The 20,951-nt window shown below is 39.3% G+C and overlaps 1 protein-coding gene across 1 annotated transcript in view; it reads left to right on the top strand.

The window, feature by feature from the left end:
• The window catches only part of TMPRSS11D (transmembrane serine protease 11D), a 62,297-nt gene extending 59,547 nt beyond the window's left edge, over positions 1-2,750 (top strand). Inside the window, exon 10 of the mRNA XM_050790010.1 lies at positions 1,129-2,750. Within this exon, the coding sequence (XP_050645967.1) occupies positions 1,129-1,290 (162 nt within the window). The 3' untranslated portion in view covers positions 1,291-2,750. The remainder of the gene's footprint in view (positions 1-1,128) is intronic.
• The last annotated feature ends 18,201 nt before the right edge of the window (positions 2,751-20,951 follow it).

Here is a 20,951-nt window from a genome sequence, read left to right as displayed (position 1 = left end):
TAATTAAACAGGTATGGACGAGCTAGCTACTAAGAGCAGCCAATGAATAGCTGACTAATTTAGAAGCACACTTGGTAATAATAGCTGACTTTTATTAGTACTGACTATACTATATGCTAAGCTGTACTCAAAGCGCTTTGAGTTTTAAACTCATACAAACATTATAAGAGGAAACAGAGGTACAGAGAGCTATTCACCAGCTTATCAAAGGTCATATAGCTGGTAAGTGGAGGACTTAAACCCAGAATGTAAGACATACTCAATATGTCTCCCCAACTAGATTATTATGCGCACAAATGTTTGTTGGTTTGTTGGTTCATTATTATGACTGGGTGGTAAGTATCTCATTAGGAGTGTTTTGCCAATGACTATATACATTTCTTCACCAAAAGAAGACTTTTTGATGATATACTATGCATCAGACACCATGTAGTGTGCCAAGGTTAGGAAGATAAGTGAGACTTCCAGAAACTCATTCATTCAACAAACATCTCCTAAGGGCTAGAAGCTTCGGTTTCAGCAGTGTACAGAATAGGTATGTTTTCTTTCTGTTGGACCTTACAGTATATCTGGGAAAACAGACATTGAACAAATATAATAAATGCAAGTGAGTGTTTCAGAGGCATGCAGCTGCTATATCAAAAACAAAACAAAACAAACAAACAAAAAACTGACCAATGGGATTAAGTGTAAATAGGCACACAAATGCACAAATGTGCTTTTATAAAGTAGTGGAGCAGTGACAGAGACACACACAAGATGTAAGGACACAGTGAAGAACAATTGAGCCCAAAGCTGGAAAGGGTGAGAGTGGGAAGGAAAAAGGTTGCTCAGAGAAGTCTTCCTGAAGGAGAGAAAGCCTGGATGAGTAGGAGGCAACCACGCAGTGACTGAGGGAAATCTGAAAAATGTATTTGTTATCTTCTCAGACTTGCTGAAGGAACAACTCGGGTACTTTGAGGATTTCAGTGATTTTTCCACGACTTGGTATAATATTTCAAAAGGAAATAGGCTGACATTATTCATATAATGGATGTGACTCCTTCCTCGACTGCCATAGAAATAAACTCCTTAATATTTTGGGTTTGTCTTTGTACTTAAGTAATAAGTCATTCTGTTTTTTTACAGGGTGACTCTGGTGGCCCCCTAGTACAGGAAGACTCACGGCGGCTTTGGTTTCTTGTGGGGATAGTAAGCTGGGGAGATCAGTGTGGCCTGCCAGATAGGCCAGGAGTGTATACCCGAGTGACAACCTACCGAGACTGGATTAGGCAACGAACTGGGATCTAGTGCACCAAGTGCATCCCTGTTGCAAAGTCTGTATGCAGGTGTGCCTGTCTTAAATTCCAAAGCTTTACATTTCAACCGAAAAATAAACTGGAAATGTCCTAATTTAACAACTTGTTACATAAACATGGTTTAACAAACACTGTCTAATCTTTCTTTATTATTAAAGGTTTTCTATTTTCTCCAGAGAACTATATGAATGTTGCATAGTACTGTGGCTGTGTAACAGAAAAAACACACTAAAGTAATTACAAAGTTAACAATTTCATTACAGTTGTGCTAAATACTAGTAGTGAGGAAAACAGGAACCTTGAGCATGTATACTAGGGGAATCTGCACAGGTCTAATGGGTCATAGGGGTCTTCTCTGAGGGTTTCACTGAGGATGAGAAGCAAGCAAAATGTGGAAACATGCGAAGGAAAAAGTGATGGAATAATATTCAGGACAAAAAGAACAATATGAGGCAAGAGAAATAATATGTATTTAAAATATTTGGTTACTCAATATCTTATAGTCAGTATGAGTCCTAAAATTAAAAATGTGAAACTGTTGTACTATATATAACCTAATCTTAATTATTCTGTACGAACATGCTCCCATAGGAATTAGTGGATAATTTTCAGCTATTTAAGGCAAAAGGTAAAATAGTTCACTCCTCAACTGATACCCAAATAATTGTAGCTATTTTTCATGATGACCCATGAAAAATATCATTCATCTACCTAACGGAGAGACTATATCTACTTTACAGAGAAGTTAAGAAATATACCTACACAACCTTCTCAGGTGCTTTACAACTACATAGTACTTTTAACAACAAAATAATAATATTTTTAAGAATGAAAAATTTAATCATCAGCAAGAATTTCCCACTACAGACTTCCTGTCACTGGCAGTTATATTTTTGAGAGTAAAATGATCTTCAAATGCTAAATCTAAGTAATGAATTGAAAGTTTAAAGAGGGAGAAGAGTTGGTTTGCAAAGGAAAAGTTTAAAAGCTTAATATCAATAGAATGATCTTGAAGACAGAAAAAACTTTTTCACTCTTCCTCTCTCATTTTCTCTTTCTCTCTCTCTCTCCCCTTCTCATATACATGCCTCCCCCACCAAAGAATAAACGTAACTTAAATCCACTAAAATGTAATGGCACAAAAATCTATGTAGTCTGAGTCATCAATATTCCTGAGTTTTATGAGCTCCCAGTGCAGCTAAAGTTTGCCTATGCATAATCATCTACACGTCAGGGCTTCCTCCTTCTAGAAGCTAACTCCCTACATCTGGGCATCAGGACTTCTCCATACATTTGCTGAAAACTTCTTGCATTTCCTGATGTAAAATTGTGAAAACACCTACATTAAAGCCATCTACTTTAAGGGAAGGGGAGTTGAAAATACAACCAACTCTTGACAAAATGTATAAAGAAATCTTTGCTATACTTTATTTCAAATAAATTCTTTTAAAATAATTTCTCTGCCTAATTATTTATGGAAGTTATGACTTTTGAAGGACAATTCAAAAGCATTTATTTAATTGGTTCTGCAATGAAAGAACTGCCACCTATATTCTAGTAAAGGCCTGGCACTTTCTGCTATCTTTTAATCAAGCGCTATAATTGAGGCAAGCATCCAGCTTGACACTCCTCAGCTGCACCCTGTGAAGACAACATTGAACTGGTAATTTAGAGTAAATCTCAAGGGAAGGGAGTCTTTGTGCTTGAGTGTGTTTGTGTGTTTGTGTGCGCAGCTGCCCTCATATAATAGCAAACATATGTGTGTTTATTCTTATGTATTAAAAGCTATATAAAAGGAGATGATTATTTAGCAGAAAATAGAGCAAATTCAATTATTTATTGAAAACAATAAAAACTTATTTAGCAAAATATGCATATTTTGTGAAAAGATATTTGAAAACTAGGGGAGCATTTATTTTAAGAGCTTTTTTTTTTAATGTGCTGATAAATTCAATTTTTCTGACACCTATGTGTGGCTTTATGAAAGTAATTTGAGTAGTTACAGAGGAGTGGTGATTTATAAATGCTTTCAGTCCTTAAAAAATCATTCTGGGAGCTCTGGAAGAAACTTTCTAGCACCCTAATTCAGTTGTAGAAAGAGTTTTTGAACAGGGAAAATCCTGTTCAGCATACATACTAATCAATTCTTAAAAGCACACATACTAATCAATTAAAAAATATGTCAAACAAAGTGAATATTTGGCACTAAAACTGAATCCTCCTGAATTTAAAATAGTGAACAGAACTAATGAAAAGAGAATTATTCAAGAAAGTTTAGAGCAAACAGTTGACTACTTATCGCACTAATTGGACGTCTGAATTACAGAGAGTAAACTGTTCCTTTAATAAATGTATTGAATCCTACTATGTTTGACGTTCTCTGCTAACCAAAGAAACAAAGACAAATAAGACATAACACTTTCCCTTAAGACACACAGAGAATAGTGAAGTTGAAAAACATTATGCAATATAACATAAAGGATGAAATGATAAAGAGTACAACATTTCTAACCAGACAATAAAAGAATGGGAAGGTCACAGAAGACTAATAAAAAATATATTTAATTTATAATAAAATCAAAACTGAGCCTTTCAGAGCAGCAATTTGCCATAAACCATGATAAGTTCCCTGTCGTTAGGGAAAAGGAAACTAAGAACTTCTCAGATTATGAATCTAAATCCTTCACAAGCTCCAGTTTACACAACTCACTTTCTTTTTTTTTTCCAACTTGCTAAATATGAAATGGTTCAATGAGACCAAAAATAGATTTCTCCCTTTATATTTATTACATGTCTACATAATCCAGATATCAAACCTAGTCCTTTTCATTTCAAAACAGTCAGTTTGATTAATCTTCTGTAGGGGAGACAAGTTATTTCCTTCTCTATTTCTGGTGTTCCATTTCATTTCTTTTTTTTTTTTTTTTTTTTTTTTAATTTAAAGACAGGATCTCACTATATTATCCAGGCTGGAGTACAGTGGCTATTCACAGGTGCAATTATAGCATAATACAGCCTCAAATTCTTGGGCTCAGGTGATCCTCCTGCCTCAGTCTCCCAAGTAGCTGGGACTATAGGCACGCACCACAGCATCAGGCTTGGTGGGTTATTTATAAAGGAAGCAGTTGTCATTTGAAGAAAGAGATTCATTTCCATGGGAACATTTTTTAAATCATGGGAGATTTTTAAGCAGAAGCCGGATAATCACCTGCAGTGATATTTTGCGGAAATGTTTCGAAAGATTTCTGTAATGAGTTGGGCTTAAAATCAGATTATTCCCAAGACTGCTACACAGTCTAAGATGCTACCCATAGCAGTTCTGAGGATCATAAGATCTCTGAGAGAAAGAGGAATTTCAGAGTTTGGATATTGATTTGTTAGTTTGTTTAATCTGGTACACAACTATGAAATGAATCACCTAAAGAAATCAAACCAATCACAATGTGAATTAAGTAACAATCCATTTTGGAGAAAAAGGCAACCAAATGAAATTGAGGAGATGATTCAGAAAACAAACAGAACATTTTCCACGAATGTCATTCCATTTAACCTACCTACAATCATACAAGTTATACTGAAATTACCAGTGCAATAAAAATCTGTTGACACATGTTCTTACTTACAAGTGAGAGCTAAACAATGGGTACACATGGACATATAATGGGGAATAATGGACACTGGGGATTCAAAAGGGAGACGTGGGTGAGGACTGAAAAAGTACCTGTTGGTTACAATGTTCACAATTCAGGTGATGGGTGCACGACAAGCCAAGACTTTACCACTGCTCAATATATCTATACAATAAAACTATACTTTAACCACCTGAATCAATTAAGATCATTTTTAAGATGGTTGACATGTTCAGAAAGAGATTTTTCTGCAGATTTTATGCATCTATCCATTCATTCGTTTTTTTATCCACCCATTTATTTATTTATCAATAGTTTTTGCTCACTTGCCATGTGCCAGATACTATTCTAGGCCAGTCAAACTGAATTCTGGGAAAGAGCAAGACAGGCAAAAGAAAAAGCAAGTATAGGCCGGGCGCGGTGGTTCATGCCTGTAATCCCAGCACTTTGGGAGGCCGAGATGGGCGGGTCACATGGTCACGAGATCGAGACCATCCTGGCTAACACGGTGAAACCCCATCTCTACTAAATATACAAAAAGTTAGCCGGGCATGGTGGCGGGCGCCTGTAGTCCCAGCTACTTGGGAGGCTGAGGCAGAAGAATGGCGTGAACCCAGGAGGCGGAGCTTGTAGTGAACTGAGATCGCACCACTGCACTCCAGCCTGGGCGACAGAGCAAGACTCTGTCTCAAAAAAAAAAAAAAAAAAAAAAAAAAACAGAAAAAGAAAAGAGAAAGCAAGTATAAAGTTCCTGAGGTAACTATAAAGTTGGTGGGTTTGGAAAACAGTAAGAAGCCAATGTGGTTGGAACAAAATTAATGAAGGGAGCCTGGTATTAGGTGAGGCTGAAGAAATAGACATGTGGGCTACATAGATAAGTTTTTGTTTTATTCTAAATGTGAGGACAAGAGTATGGATGGAAATCATATGATCAATTTTCCATTTTCTAAAGATGAATCGGGCTACTCTACAGAGAACTACCAGAGGACAAGAGTAAAAGTGAAACTAATCAATAGACCATTGTAGTCATCTACGAAAAGGATGAGCTTGACTTGAATTAAGGAGCTAGCAGTGAAGATGGTAGAAAACGTTGAAATTTAGGAAATATCTATAGGAAAAAAAAATAATTTCTGATTGATTAGATTTAGGTGCTGAAGAAAAGAGAGAAATCAAAGTTGACTAAAGTTTTGGTCCTGAAATAGAAAATAATGGAGAGAAAAATCTGGGAGGAGAACCAAGTTTGAAGAGTAGAGAATCAAGAATTTCTTTCCGAATCCGATACATTTGAAATGCACAAGTTATGAGAACAGGTAAAAAGTTGCAAATAGGCCAGGCGCGGTGGCTCACGCCTGTAATCCCAGCACTTTGGGAGGCCGAGGCAGGCAGATCACGAGGTCAGGAGATCAAGACCATCCTAGCGAACAAGGTGAAACCCTGTCTCTACAGAAAATACAAAAAAAATTAGCCGGGCGTGGTGGCGGGCGCCTGTAGTCCCAGCTACATAGGAGGCTGAGGCAGCAGAATGGCGTGAACCCAGGAGGCGGAGCTTGCAGTGAACCGAGATCACACGACTGCACTCCAGCCTGGGCGACAGAGCAAGACTCCGTCTCAAACAAAACAAAACAAAACAAAACAAAACAAAACAAAACAAACAAAAAAGTTGCAAATACATATCTGTAGCTCAGCGGAGGGATTGAGGTTGGAAATATAAATTTTGTGACATTTACAAGAACAGTTTCAGGGAAGTAGAGGAAAAAGTAGTGTTGGAATAACAAGAAGAAAGAATGGGAAATATAACTTTTGGAAAATAATGTAAGATCATATCTTTTTTTTTTAACTTATTTATTATTATTATACTTTAAGTTGTAGGGTATATGTGCATAACGTGCAGGTTTGTTACATATGTATACTTGTGCCATGTTGGTGTGCTGCACCCATCAACTCGTCATTTACATCAGGTATAACTCCCAATGCAATCCCTCCCCCCTCCCCCCTCCCCATGATAGGCCCGGGTGTGTGATGTTCCCCTTCCCGAGTCCAAGTGATCTCATTGTTCAGTTCCCACCTATAAGTGAGAACATGCGGTGTTTGGTTTTCTGTTCTTGTGATAGTTTGCTAAGAATGATGGTTTCCAGCTGCATCCATGTCCCTACAAAGGACACAAACTCATCCTTTTTGATGGCTGATAGTATTCCATGGTGTATATGTGTCACATTTTCTTAATCCAATCTGTCACTGATGGACATTTGGGTTGATTCCAAGTCTTTGCTATTGTGAATAGTGCCACAATAAACATACGTGTGCATGTGTCTTTATAGCAGCATAATTTATAATCCTTTGGGTATATACCCAGTAATGGGATGGCTGGGTCATATGGTACATCTAGTTCTAGATCCTTGAGGAATCGCCATACTGTTTTCCATAATGGTTGAACTAGTTTACAATCCCACCAACAGTGTAAAAGTGTTCCTATTTCTCCACATCCTCTCCAGCACCTGTTGTTTCCTGACTTTTTAATGATCGCCATTCTAACTGGTGTGAGATGGTATCTCATTGTGGTTTTGATTTGCATTTCTCTGATGGCCAGTGATGATGAGCATTTTTTCATGTGTCTGTTGGCTGTATGAATGTCTTCTTTCGAGAAATGTCTGTTCATATCCTTTGCCCACTTTTTGATGGGGTTGTTTGTTTTTTCCTTGTAAATTTGTTTGAGTTCTTTGTAGGTTCTGGATATTAGCCCTTTGTCAGATGAGTAGATTGCAAAAATTTTCTCCCATTCTGTAGGTTGCCTGTTCACTCTGATGGTAGTTTCTTTTGCTGTGCAGAAGCTCTTTAGTTTAATGAGATCCCATTTGTCAATTTTGGCTTTTGCTGCCGTTGCTTTTGGTGTTTCAGACATGAAGTCTTTGCCCATGCCTATGTCCTGAATGGTACTACCTAGGTTTTCCTCTAGGATTTTTATGGTATTAGGTCTAACATTTAAGTCTCTAATCCATCTTGAATTAATTTTCGTATAAGGAGTAAGGAAAGGATCCTGTTTCAGCTTTCTACTTATGGCTAGCCAGTTTTCCCAGCACCATTTATTAAATAGGGAATCCTTTCCCCATTTCTTGTTTCTCTCAGGTGTGTCAAAGATCAGATGGCTGTAGATGTGTGGTATTATTTCTGAGGACTCTGTTCTGTTCCATTGGTCTATATCTCTGTTTTGGTACCAGTACCATGCTGTTTTGGTTACTGTAGCCTTGTAGTATAGTTTGAAGTCAGGTAGCGTGATGCCTCCAGCTTTGTTCTTTTGACTTAGGATTGTCTTGGAGATGCGGGCTCTTTTTTGGTTCCATATGAACTTTAAAGCAGTTTTTTCCAATTCTGTGAAGAAACTCATTGGTAGCTTGATGGGGATGGCATTGAATCTATAAATTACCTTGGGCAGTATGGCCATTTTCACGATATTGATTCTTCCTATCCATGAGCATGGTATGTTCTTCCATTTGTTTGTGTCCTCTTTGATTTCACTGAGCAGTGGTTTGTAGTTCTCCTTGAAGAGGTCCTTTACATCCCTTGTAAGTTGGATTCCTAGGTATTTGATTCTCTTTGAAGCAATTGTGAATGGAAGTTCATTCCTGATTTGGCTCTCTGTTTGTCTGTTATTGGTGTATAAGAATGCTTGTGATTTTTGCACATTAATTTTGTATCCTGAGACTTTGCTGAAGTTGCTTATCAGCTTAAGGAGATTTTGGGCTGAGACAATGGGGTTTTCTAAATATACAATCATGTCATCTGCAAACAGGGACAATTTGACTTCTTCTTTTCCTAACTGAATACCCTTGATTTCTTTCTCTTGCCTGATTGCCCTAGCCAGAACTTCCAACACTATGTTGAATAGGAGTGGTGAGAGAGGGCATCCCTGTCTGGTACCAGTTTTCAAAGGGAATTTTTCCAGTTTTTGCCCATTCAGTATGATATTGGCTGTGGGTTTGTCATAAATAGCTCTTATTATTTTGAGGTACGTTCCATCAATACCGAATTTATTGAGCGTTTTTAGCATGAAGGGCTGTTGAATTTTGTCAAAAGCCTTTTCTGCATCTATTGAGATAATCATGTGGTTCTTGTCTTTGGTTCTGTTTATATGCTGGATTATGTTTATTGATTTGCGAATGTTGAACCAGCCATGCATCCCAGGGATGAAGCCCACTTGATCATGGTGGATAAGCTTTTTGATGTGTTGCTGAATCCGGTTTGCCAGTATTTTATTGAGGATTTTTGCATCGATGTTCATCAGGGATATTGGTCTACAATTCTCTTTTTTTGTTGTGTCTCTGCCAGGCTTTGGTATCAGGATGATGTTGGCCTCATAAAATGAGTTAGGGAGGATTCCCTCTTTTTCTATTGATTGGAATAGTTTCAGAAGGAATGGTACCAACTCCTCCTTGTACCTCTGGTAGAATTCAGCTGTGAATCCATCTGGTCCTGGACTTTTTTTGGTTGGTAGGCTATTAATTATTGCCTCAATTTCAGAGCCTGCTATTGGTCTATTCAGGGATTCAACTTCTTCCTGGTTTAGTCTTGGAAGAGTGTAAGTGTCCAGGAAATTATCCATTTCTTCTAGATTTTCCAGTTTATTTGCGTAGAGGTGTTTATAGTATTCTCTGATGGTAGTTTGTATTTCTGTGGGGTCGGTGGTGATATCCCCTTTATCATTTTTAATTGCGTCAATTTGATTCTTCTCTCTTTTCTTCTTTATTAGTCTTGCTAGTGGTCTGTCAATTTTGTTGATCTTTTCAAAAAACCAACTCCTGGATTCATTGATTTTTTGAAGAGTTTTTTGTGTCTCTATCTCCTTCAGTTCTGCTCTGATCTTAGTTATTTCTTGCCTTCTGCTAGCTTTCGAATGTGTTTGCTCTTGCTTCTCTAGTTCTTTTAATTGCGATGTTAGAGTGTCAATTTTAGATCTTTCCTGCTTTCTCTTGTGGGCATTTAGTGCTATAAATTTCCCTCTACACACTGCTTTAAATGTGTCCCAGAGATTCTGGTATGTTGTATCTTTGTTCTCACTGGTTTCAAAGAACATCTTTATTTCTGCCTTCATTTCGTTATGTACCCAGTAGTCATTCAGGAGCAGGTTGTTCAGTTTCCATGTAGTTGAGCGGTTTTGATTGAGTTTCTTAGTCCTGAGTTCTAGTTTGATTGCACTGTGGTCTGAGAGACAGTTTGTTATAATTTCTGTTCTTGTACATTTGCTGAGGAGTGCTTTACTTCCAATTACGTGGTCGATTTTGGAGTAAGTACGATGTGGTGCTGAGAAGAATGTATATTCTGTTGATTTGGGGTGGAGAGTTCTATAGATGTCTATTAGGTCTGCTTGCTGCAGAGATGAGTTCAATTCCTGGATATCCTTGTTAACTTTCTGTCTCGTTGATCTGTCTAATGTTGATAGTGGAGTGTTGAAGTCTCCCATTATTATTGTATGGGAGTCTAAGTCTCTTTGTAAGTCTCTAAGGACTTGCTTTATGAATCTGGGTGCTCCTGTATTGGGTGCATATATATTTAGGAAAGTTAGCTCTTCCTGTTGAATTGATCCCTTTACCATTATGTAATGGCCTTCTTTGTCTCTTTTGATCTTTGATGGTTTAAAGTCTGTTTTATCAGAGACTAGTATTGCAACCCCTGCTTTTTTTTGTTCTCCATTTGCTTGGTAAATCTTCCTCCATCCCTTTATTTTGAGTCTATGTATGTCTCTGCGTGTGAGATGGGTCTCCTGAATACAGCAGACTGATGGGTCTTGACTCTTTATCCAGTTTGCCAGTCTGTGTCTTTTAATTGGAGCATTTAGTCCATTTACATTTAAGGTTAAGATTGTTATGTGTGAACTTGATCCTGCCATTATGATATTAACTGGTTATTTTGCTCGTTAGTTGATGCAGTTTCTTCCTAGCCTCGATGGTCTTTACATTTTGGCATGTTTTTGCAATGGCTGGTACCAGTTGTTCCTTTCCATGTTTAGTGCTTCCTTCAGGGTCTCTTGTAAGGCAGGCCTAGTGGTGACAAAATCTCTAAGCATTTGCTTATCTGTAAAGGATTTTATTTCTCCTTCACTTATGAAACTTAGTTTGGCTGGATATGAAATTCTGGGTTTAAAATTCTTTTCTTTAAGAATGTTGAATATTGGCCCCCACTCTCTTCTGGCTTGGAGAGTTTCTGCCGAGAGATCTGCTGTTAGTCTGATGGGCTTCCCTTTGTGGGTAACCCGACCTTTCTCTCTGGCTGCCCTTAAGATTTTTTCCTTCATTTCAACTTTGGTGAATCTGGCAATTATGTGTCTTGGAGTTGCTCTTCTCGAGGAGTATCTTTGTGGCGTTCTCTGTATTTCCTGGATTTGAATGTTGGCCTGCCCTACTAGGTTGGGGAAGTTCTCCTGGATGATATCCTGAAGAGTGTTTTCCAACTTGGTTCCATTTTCCCCCTCACTTTCAGGCACCCCAATCAGACGTAGATTTGGTCTTTTTACATCATCCCATACTTCTTGCAGGCTTTGTTCATTTCTTTTTCTTCTTTTTTCTTTTGGTTTCTCTTCTCGCTTCATTTCATTCATTTGATCCTCAATCGCAGATACTCTTTCTTCCAGTTGATTGAGTCGGTTACTGAAGCTTGTGCATTTGTCACGTATTTCTCGTGTCATGGTTTTCATCTCTTTCATTTCGTTTAGGACCTTCTCTGCATTAATTACTCTAGCCATCAAGTCTTCCACTTTTTTTTCAAGATTTTTAGTTTCTTTGCGCTGGGTACGTAATTCCTCCTTTAGCTCTGAGAAATTTGATGGACTGAAGCCTTCTTCTCTCATCTCGTCAAAGTCATTCTCCATCCAGCTTTGATCCGTTGCTGGCGATGAGCTGCACTCCTTTGCCGGGGGAGATGTGCTCTTATTTTTTGAATTTCCAGCTTTTCTGCCCTGCTTTTTCCCCATCTTTGTGGTTTTATCTGCCTCTAGTCTTTGATGATGGTGATGTACTGATGGGGTTTTGGTGTAGGTGTCCTTCCTGTTTGATAGTTTTCCTTCTAACAGTCAGGACCCTCAGCTGTAGGTCTGTTGGAGATTGCTTGAGGTCCACTCCAGACCCTGTTTGCCTGGGTATCAGCAGCAGAGGCTGCAGAAGATAGAATATTTCTGAACAGCGAGTGTACCTGTCTGATTCTTGCTTTGGAAGCTTCCTCTCAGGGGTGTACTCCACCCTGTGAGGTGTGGGGTGTCAGACTGCCCCTAGTGGGGGATGTCTCCCAGTTAGGCTACTCAGGGGTCAGGGACCCACTTGAGCAGGGAGTCTGTCCCTTCTCAGATCTCAACCTCTGTGTTGGGAGATCTACTGCTCTCTTCAAAGCTGTCAGACAGAGTCGTTTGCATCTGCAGAGGTTTGAGCTGCGTTTGTTATTGCCCTGTCCCCAGAGGTGGAGTCTACAGAGACAGGCAGGTTTCCTTGAGCTGCTGTGAGCTCCACCCAGTTCGAGCTTCCCAGCAGCTTTGTTTACCTACTTAAGCCTCAGCAATGGCGGGCGCCCCTCCCCCAGTCTCGCTGCTGCCTTGCCGGTAGATCACAGACTGCTGTGCTAGCAATGAGGGAGGCTCCGTGGGTGTGGGACCCTCCCGGCCAGGTGTGGGATATGATCTCCTGGTGTGCCTGTTTGCTTAAAGCGCAGTATTGGGGTGGGAGTTACCCGATTTTCCAGGTGTTGTGTGTCTCAGTTCCCCTGGCTAGGAAAAGGGATTCCCTTCCCCCTTGCGCTTCCCAGGTGAGGCAATGCCTCGCCCTGCTTCAGCTCTCGCTGGTCGGGCTGCAGCAGCTGACCAGCACCGATCGTCCGGCACTCCCCAGTGAGATGAACCCAGTACCTCAGTTGAAAATGCAGAAATCACCGGTCTTCTGTGTTGCTCGCGCTGGGAGTTGGAGACTGGAGCTGTTCCTATTCGGCCATCTTGCTCCGCCCCCCTGTAAGATCATATCTTGATGACTTCAAGGTAAAGAAAGACGTTTTAAAGATGATTTAAAAAAAGATTTCAGTATCACAACTAAAAGGTACTTAAAGGAAATAACGTTAAATTTTTTAAATTAGAAACTTTTTGTTATTCAAAAGACACTATTGTAAGATTAAAAGGCTAAATAACAGAGAGAGAAAAAATATTTGCGATTGTAGGGGTGGGAAAATTTGACTTTTGCCATCTTAAGGTTTTTTTCAGCTAGACCTGAGAATTAAGTTGACATAAGACAGATCAACAAGAGAAAATCATACAAAGTTAATAGAAGTTCTATGTGGCACAGGAGCCTTCATGAGAAAATGAAGACCCCAAAATACAGTTAACAGTTGAACACATGCTGAATTGAAGAACACTAAGGTTAAAAAAAAAAGTAACTAAATTATAAGAGAAGGCTAGAAGATATTTTATTTTATTGTTTTGTTTTATTGTAGACAGAATCTCGCTCCATACCCCAGGCAAGAGTGCAGTGGCACAATCTCAGCTCACTGCAACCTCCACCTCCCAGGTTCAAGCAATTCTCCTGCCTCAGCCTTCCAAGTAGCTGGGATCACAGGTGCCCACCATTATGCCTGGCTAATTCTTGTATTTTTAGTAAAGATGGGATTTCACCATGTTGGCCAGGCTGGTCTTGAACTCCTGACCTCAAGTGATCAGCCTGCCTTGGCCTACCAAAGAGCTGGGATTATAGTACCAGATATTTTAACAAGATCTGTGCAGAATGTTCTCAGTCTCAGCATGCCATCCTTGATGATAAGAATTGTTCTTTCCTTTTGGTAGAGGGAGTACATCTTTGACATGGGAATGTCATCTCCTGGTTTAAGAAACAGTACAAAGGTCAGAGTGATCTTATACCTGCTGTTTTCAAATGACTTTAACTAAAAATAGTCAATATGCCAGAATAGCATATTTTTAATTTCTATACAATACATAGAAATTAAAAAACACATATCTAGAATGTGTGAAAAAAAACTACAAACAAATTTTTTAAAGACGAATAACATAATAGCAAATGAGCAAAGAGTTGGATTAGGCACATCAGAAAAAAAGAAGTGGCCAATAAATGTAAGAAAAAAAGGCTTAACCTTATTGGAAATAAGAAAGATGAAAATTAAAACTATTGTAATATATCACCACTACACACTTATCAGAATGGGTAAAAATTAAAAGTTGCCAATATGAAGAACTAGCAAGAATGTGTGAGTGTAAATTGCTTTAATAAAATTTGAAAATGGTACTAATAAAGAATATCATATACATATCCTATGACCTAGGAATTCCATTCTAAAGTGAATATTATGTAAATGTATGTACATGTGCAGGAATATTCAAAGAAGCATTATTAATCATAGTCAAACAGTGGAAACAACCAAATATCCATCATCAGTAGAATGAATAGATTTTGTTATAGTCATACAGTAGAATATCACTCTACAACAAAAATGAAAAACATAAAATTAAACAAAAGAAGTCTGGCCAGGCACGGTGGCTAACATGCAGTATTTGGTTTTCTGTTCCTGTGTTACTTTGCTGAGGATGATGGCTTCCAGCTTCATCCATGTCCCTGTAAAAAACGTGATCTCATTCCTTTTTATGGCTGCATAGTATTCCGTGGTCTATATGTACCACATCTTCTTTATCCAGTCTATCATTGATGGGCATTTGGGTTGGTTCCATGTCTCTGCTACTGTAAGTAGTGCTGCAATAATCTTGTGTGCATGTGTCTTTATAGTAGAATAATTTATATTACTTTGGGTATATATCCAGTAATGGGATTCCTGTGTCAAATGGTATTTCAGGTTCTAGATCCTTGAGGAATCACCACACTGTCTTCCATAATGGTTGAACTACCTTACATGGCCATTAACAGTGTAAAAGTGTTCCTATTTCTCCACAACTTCATCAGCATCTATGTTTCTTGACTTTTTTTTAATAATTTCCATTCTGATTGGTGTGAGATGGTATCTCATTGTGATTTTGATTTTCATTTCTCTAATGATCAGTGATGTTGAGCTTTTTCTCATATGTTTATTGGCCACATGTATGTCTTCTTTTGAGAAGTGCCTGTTAATATCCTTTGCCCACTTTTTAATGAGGTTGGTTTTTTTTCTCTCTTGTAAATTTGGTTAAGTTCCTTGTAGATTCTGGATATTAGACCTTTGTCAGATGGATAGGTTGCAAAAATGTTCTCCCATTCTGTACGTTGACTATTCACTCTGATGGTAGTTTTTTTTTTTGTTGTTTGTTTGTTTGTTTGTTTTTTGCTGTGCAGAAGCTCTTTAGTTTAATTAGATCCCATTTGTCAATTTTGGCTTTTGTTGCAATTGGTTTTGGTGTTTTAGTTATGAAGTCTTTGCCCATGCCTAGGTCCTGAATGGTATTGCCTAGGTTTTCTTCTAGGATTTTTATGGTTTGGGGATCTACATTTATATCTTTAATCAATCTTGAGTTAATTTTTGTTTAGGTGTAAGGAAGCGGCGCAGTTTCAGTTTTCTGTCTATGGCTAACAGTTTTCCCAGCACCATTTATTGAACAGGGAATCCTTTCCCCATGGCTTGTTTTTGTCAGGTTTGTCAAAAATCAGATGGTTGTAGATGTGTGGTGTTATTTCTGAGTTCTCTGTTCTGTTCCTTCAGTCTGTGTGTCTGTTTTGGTACCAGTACCATGCTGTTTTGGTTACTGTAGTCTTGTAGTATAGTTTGAAGTCAGGTAGCATGATGCCTCCAGCTTTGTTCCTTTTGCTTAGGATTGTCTTGGCTATACCAACTCTTTTTTGGTTCCATATGAAGTTTAAAGTGTTGTTTTTGTTTTTGTTTTTTTTCTAATTTTGTGAAGAATATCAATGGTAGTTTGATGGGAATAGCATTGAATCTATAAATCACTCTGAGCAGTAGGGCTATTTTCACAATATGGATTCTTCCTGAGAATCAGTATGAGGATGGAATGTTTTTTCATTTGTTTGTGTCCTCTCTGATTTCCTTAAGGAGTGGTTTGTAGTTCTCCTTGAAGAGGTCCTTCACATCCCTTCTTAGCTGTATTCCTAGGTATTTTATTCTCTTTGTAGCAATTGTGAATGGGAGTTCACTCATGATTTGGCTGTCTGCATGTCTATCGTTGGTGTATATTAATGCTTGTGATTTTTGCACATTGATTTTGTATCCTGAGACTTTGCAGAAGTTGCTTATCAGCTTAAGAAGATTTGGGGCTGAGACAATGGGATTTTCTAAATATAGAATCATGTCATCTGAAACAGAGACAATTTGACTTTCTCTTCCTGTTTGAATACCACTCACGTCTTTCTCTTGCCTGATTGCCCTGGCCAGAACGTCCAATACTATGTTGAATAGGAGTGGTGAGAGAGGACATCCTTTTCTTATGCCAGTTTTCACTGTGGGTTTATCATAAATAGCTCTTATTATTTTTCAATATTTTCCATCAATAATCAATGAGTTTCTAACATGAAACAGTGTTGAATTTTATCAAAGGCCTTTTCGGCATCTTTTGAGATAATCATGTATTTTTTGTCATCGGTTCTGTTTATGTGATGGATTACGTTTATTGATTTGCCTATGTTGAACCAGCCTTGCATCCCAGGGATGAAGTTGACTTGATTGTGGTGGATAGACTTTTTGATGCGCTGCTGGATTCAGTTTACCAGTATTTTATTGAGAATTTTCACACTGATGTTCATCAAGGATATTGACCTGATGTTTTCTTTTTTTATTGTGTCTCTGCCAGGTTTTGGTATCAGGATGATGCTGGCCTTATAAAATGAGTTCAAGAGGACTCCTTCATTTCCAATTGTTTGAAGTAGCTTCAGAAGGAATGGTACCAGTTCCTCTTTGTACCTGTGATAGAATTCGGCAGTACATCTGCCTGGTCCTGGGCTTTTTTTTTTTTTTTTTGGTTGGTAGGCTATTAATAACTGCCTCAATTTCAGAACATGTTATTGGTCTATTCAGGGATTTGACTTCTTCCTGGCTTAGTCTTGGGAGGGTATATGTGTCCAGGAATTTATCTGTTTCTTCTAGATTTTCTAGTTTATTTACATAAAGGTGTTTATAATATTCTCTGATGATAGTTTATATTTCTGTATGGTCATAAGGGTGGAGGGCTATCATATTGTCTTATGCCCAATTTCTGCCTCCAAAGAAAGAAGAAGTAAAAACTAAAAGGCAGAAATGAAATCCACAGGCAGACAGCCTGGAGCTGCACCCTGGGCCTGGTAGTTAAAGATCGACCCCTTACCTAATTGGTTATGTTATCTATAGATTACAGACATTGTACAGAAAAGCACCATGAAAATCCCTATCCTGTTTTGTTCTGATCTAATTACCGGTGCATGCAGCCCCCAGTCACGTACCCCCTGCTTGTTCAATCAATCACGACCCCCTCACACGCACCGCCTTAGGGTTGTGAGCCCTTGAAAGGGACAGGAATTGCTCACTCGGGGAGCTCGGCTCTTGAGACAGGAGTCTTGCCAATGCCCCCGGCCAAATAAATCCCTTACGTCTTTAACTTGATGTCTGAGGAGTTTTGTCTGTGGCTCGTCCTGCTACAGTCGGTGGTGATATCCCCTCTATCATTTTTTACTGGGTTTATTTGATTCTTCTCTCTTTTCTTCTTTATTAGTTTAGCTAGTAGTCTATTTGTTTTTTGGTTTGTTATTTTTTTCAAAAAACCAGCTCCTGGATTCATTAATTTTTTTGAAGGGTTTTTCATGTCTCTATCTCCTTCAGTTCTGCTCTAACAGATATTTCTTGTCTTCTACTAGTTTTGGATTTGTTTGCTCTTGCTTCTCTAACTCTTTTAATTGTGATGTTAGGGTGTTGATTTGAGATCTTTCTAGCTTTCTGATGTGAGCATTAGTGCTATACATTTCCCTCTCAACACTGCCGTAGCTGTGTCCCAGAGATTCTGGTACATTGTCTTTTTGTTCTCATTGGTTTCAAAGAACTTTTTGACTTCTGTCTTAATTTCATTATTTACCCAGGAGTCATTCAGGAGAAGTTCATTCAATTTCCATGTAGTTGTATAGCTTTGAGTGTGTTTCTTAATCTCGAGTTCTAATTTGATTGCACTGTGGTCTGAGAGACTGTTACGATTTCATCTCTTTTGCATTTGCTGAGGAGTGTTTTCCTTCCAATTACGTGGTTGATTTTAGACTAAGTGCCATGTGGCACTGAGAGAAATGTATATGCTGTTGATTTGGGAGGTGGAGAGTTCTGTAGGTGTCTATTAGGTCTACTTGATCCAGAGCTGAGTCCAAATCTTGAATATCCTTGTTAATTTTCTGTCTTATTGATCTGGCTAATATTCACAGTGGGGTGTTAAAGTCTCCCACTATTATTGTGTGGGAGTCTAAGTGTCTTTGTAGGTCTCTAAGAACTTTCTTTATGAATCTCGGTGCTCCTGTATTGGGTGCATATATATTTAGGATAGTTAGCTCTTGTTGCATTGATCCCTTTACCATTATGTAATGCTCTTCTGTGTCTTTTTAGACCTTTGTTGGTTTAAAGTCTGTTTTGTCAGTGACTAGTATTGCAAACCCTGCATGTTTTTGCTTTGCATTTGCTTGATAAACTTTCCTCCACCCTTTTATTTTGAACCTATGTATGTCTTTGCACATGAGATGGGTCTCCTGAATACAGCACACCGATGGGTCTTGATTCTTTACCCAATTTGCCAGCCTGTGTCTAATTGGGGCATTGGCCCATTTACATTTAAGTTTAATATCGTTATGTGTGAATTTGATCCTGTCATCATGATGCTAACTGGTTATTTTACACATTGTTTGATACAGTTTCTTCATGGTTCCATTGGTCTTTATATTTTGGTGTGTTTTCACAGTGGTGGGTACCAGTTTTTCCTTTCCACATTTAGTGCTTCCTTCAGGAGCTCTTGCATAGCAGGTTTGGTGGTGATGAAATCTCTCAGCATTTGCTTGCCCGGAAAGGATTCTATTTCTCCCTCACTTACGAAGCTTAGTTTGGCTGGATATGAAATTCTGGGTTGAAAATTCTTTCCTTTAAGAATGTTGATGATTAGCCCCCATCTCTTCTGGTTTGTAGGGTTTCTGCTGAGAGGTCTGCTATTAGTCTAATGGGCTTTCCTTTGTAGGTCACCTGGCCTTTCTCTCTGGCTGCCCTTAACATTTTTTCCTTCATTTTGACCTTGGAGAATCTCATGATTGTATGTCTTGGGGTTTATCTTCTTATGGAGTATCTTAATGGTGTTCTCTGCATTTCCTGAATTTGCCCATTGGCCTGTCTTGCTAGGTTGGGGAAGTTTTCCTGGATAGTATCTTGAAGTGTGTTTTCCAACTTGGTTCCATTCTCTCCCCATCTTTTTCAGGTACTCCAATCAACCATAGGTTCCATTTTTTCTGTTTTTGGTTTTTTTTTTTTTTTTTTTTTTTTTTTGAGATGGAGCCTTGCTGTGTCACCCAGGCTAGAGTGCAGTGGCGCAATCTCGGCAAGCGATTCTCCTGCCTCAGCCTCCCAAGTAGCTGGGATTACAAGCACCTGCCACTGCACCCAGCTAATTTTTGTATTTTTAGTAGAGATGGGGTTTCACCATGTTAGTCAGGCTGGTCTCGAACTGCTGACCTCTTTATCCACCCACCACAGCCTCCCAAAGTGCTGAGATTACAGGCATGAGCCACTGTGCTCTGACTGTAGGTTTAGTCTTATTACATAGTCCCATATTTCTTGGAGGTTTGTTCATTCCTTTTCGTTCTTTTTCCTCTAATCTTGTCTGCATGCCTTATTTCACCAAGGTGATCTTCAAGCTTTGATATCCTTCCTTCCACTTGGTCGATTCAGTTGTTGATACTTGTGTATACTTCACAAAGCTCTTGTGCTGTGTTTTTCAGCTCCATCAAGTCATTTGTGTTCCTCCCTAAACTGGTTATACTAGTTAGCAGCTCCTGTAACCCTTTATCAAGTTTCTTAGCTTCTTTGTGTTGGGTTAAAACATGCACCTTTAGCTCAGCGGAATTTGTTATTACCCACCTTCTGAGGCCTATTTCTGTCAATTTGTCTATCTCATCCTCTGCCCAGTTCTGTGCCCTTGCTGTAGAGACGTTGCAATCATTTGGAGGAGAAGAGGCACTCTAGCCTTTTGGGTTTTCAGTTTGTTTTCGTTGATTCTTTCTCATCTTCCTAAGTTTGTCTAGTTTTGATCTTTGAGGCTGCTGACCCTTGGATGGTTTTTGTGAGGACTTTTCTGTAGATGATGCTCTTGTTGCTTTCTATTTGTTTTTCCCTCAATGGTCAAGTCCCTCTTCTGTAAGACTGCTGCAGTTTGCTGAGGGTTCACTTCAGGCCCTATTCATCTGGTTGGTTCACTCCTGTGCCTGGAGATGTCACTCAAGGGGGTTGGAAAACAGCAAAGATGGGTGCCTACTCCTGCCTCTGGGATCTCTTACCTCGAGGGGCACTGACCTGATGCCAGTAAGAATGTTCCTTTATAGGATGTCTGACAGTCCCTGTTAGAGAGTCTCACCCAGTTGGGTGGCATGGGGAGTAGGACCCATTTAATGAAGCACTTTGTCCCTTGGTGGAGGGGTTGTGCTTTGCTAGGTGGAAACCCACTCATCTGGGCTGCCCAGATTCCTCAGAACTAGCAGGAGGAAAGTCTCTGCTGCTCTGCAGAGACTGTGGCCACCCCCACCCCTAAGGGTTCATGGCCAGTGAGATCAGAGTCTATCCCTGAGCCCTGGCGGGAGTTGTTGGAGTTCATGCAGGGAGGCCCCACCCAGTGAAGAGGGATGGGTCAGAGTCAGGCCTGAAGAGGCAGACTGTAGTCTGCCACAGCCAGTGTGTTGGGTTGTGGGGGATACCTCTTAGGACCAAGCCATCCAGCCTCCCTGGCTCCAGCAGCGGTAAAGTATAGCCTGGAGCTATAGAGATGGTTGCTGCCCTTCCCTTGCCCTGGGAGCTTAGTGTGTTAGGCAGCTAGCAATCCCAGTGTTGGCTGCCACCCCTCCCCCAAGGAGCT

Source organism: Macaca thibetana, chromosome 5, assembly GCF_024542745.1.
Source record: "Macaca thibetana thibetana isolate TM-01 chromosome 5, ASM2454274v1, whole genome shotgun sequence".
NCBI lineage: Eukaryota > Metazoa > Chordata > Mammalia > Primates > Cercopithecidae > Macaca > Macaca thibetana.
The sequence above is the reverse complement of the archived record's forward strand: the minus strand, read 5'-3'. Positions and strand labels throughout refer to the sequence as shown.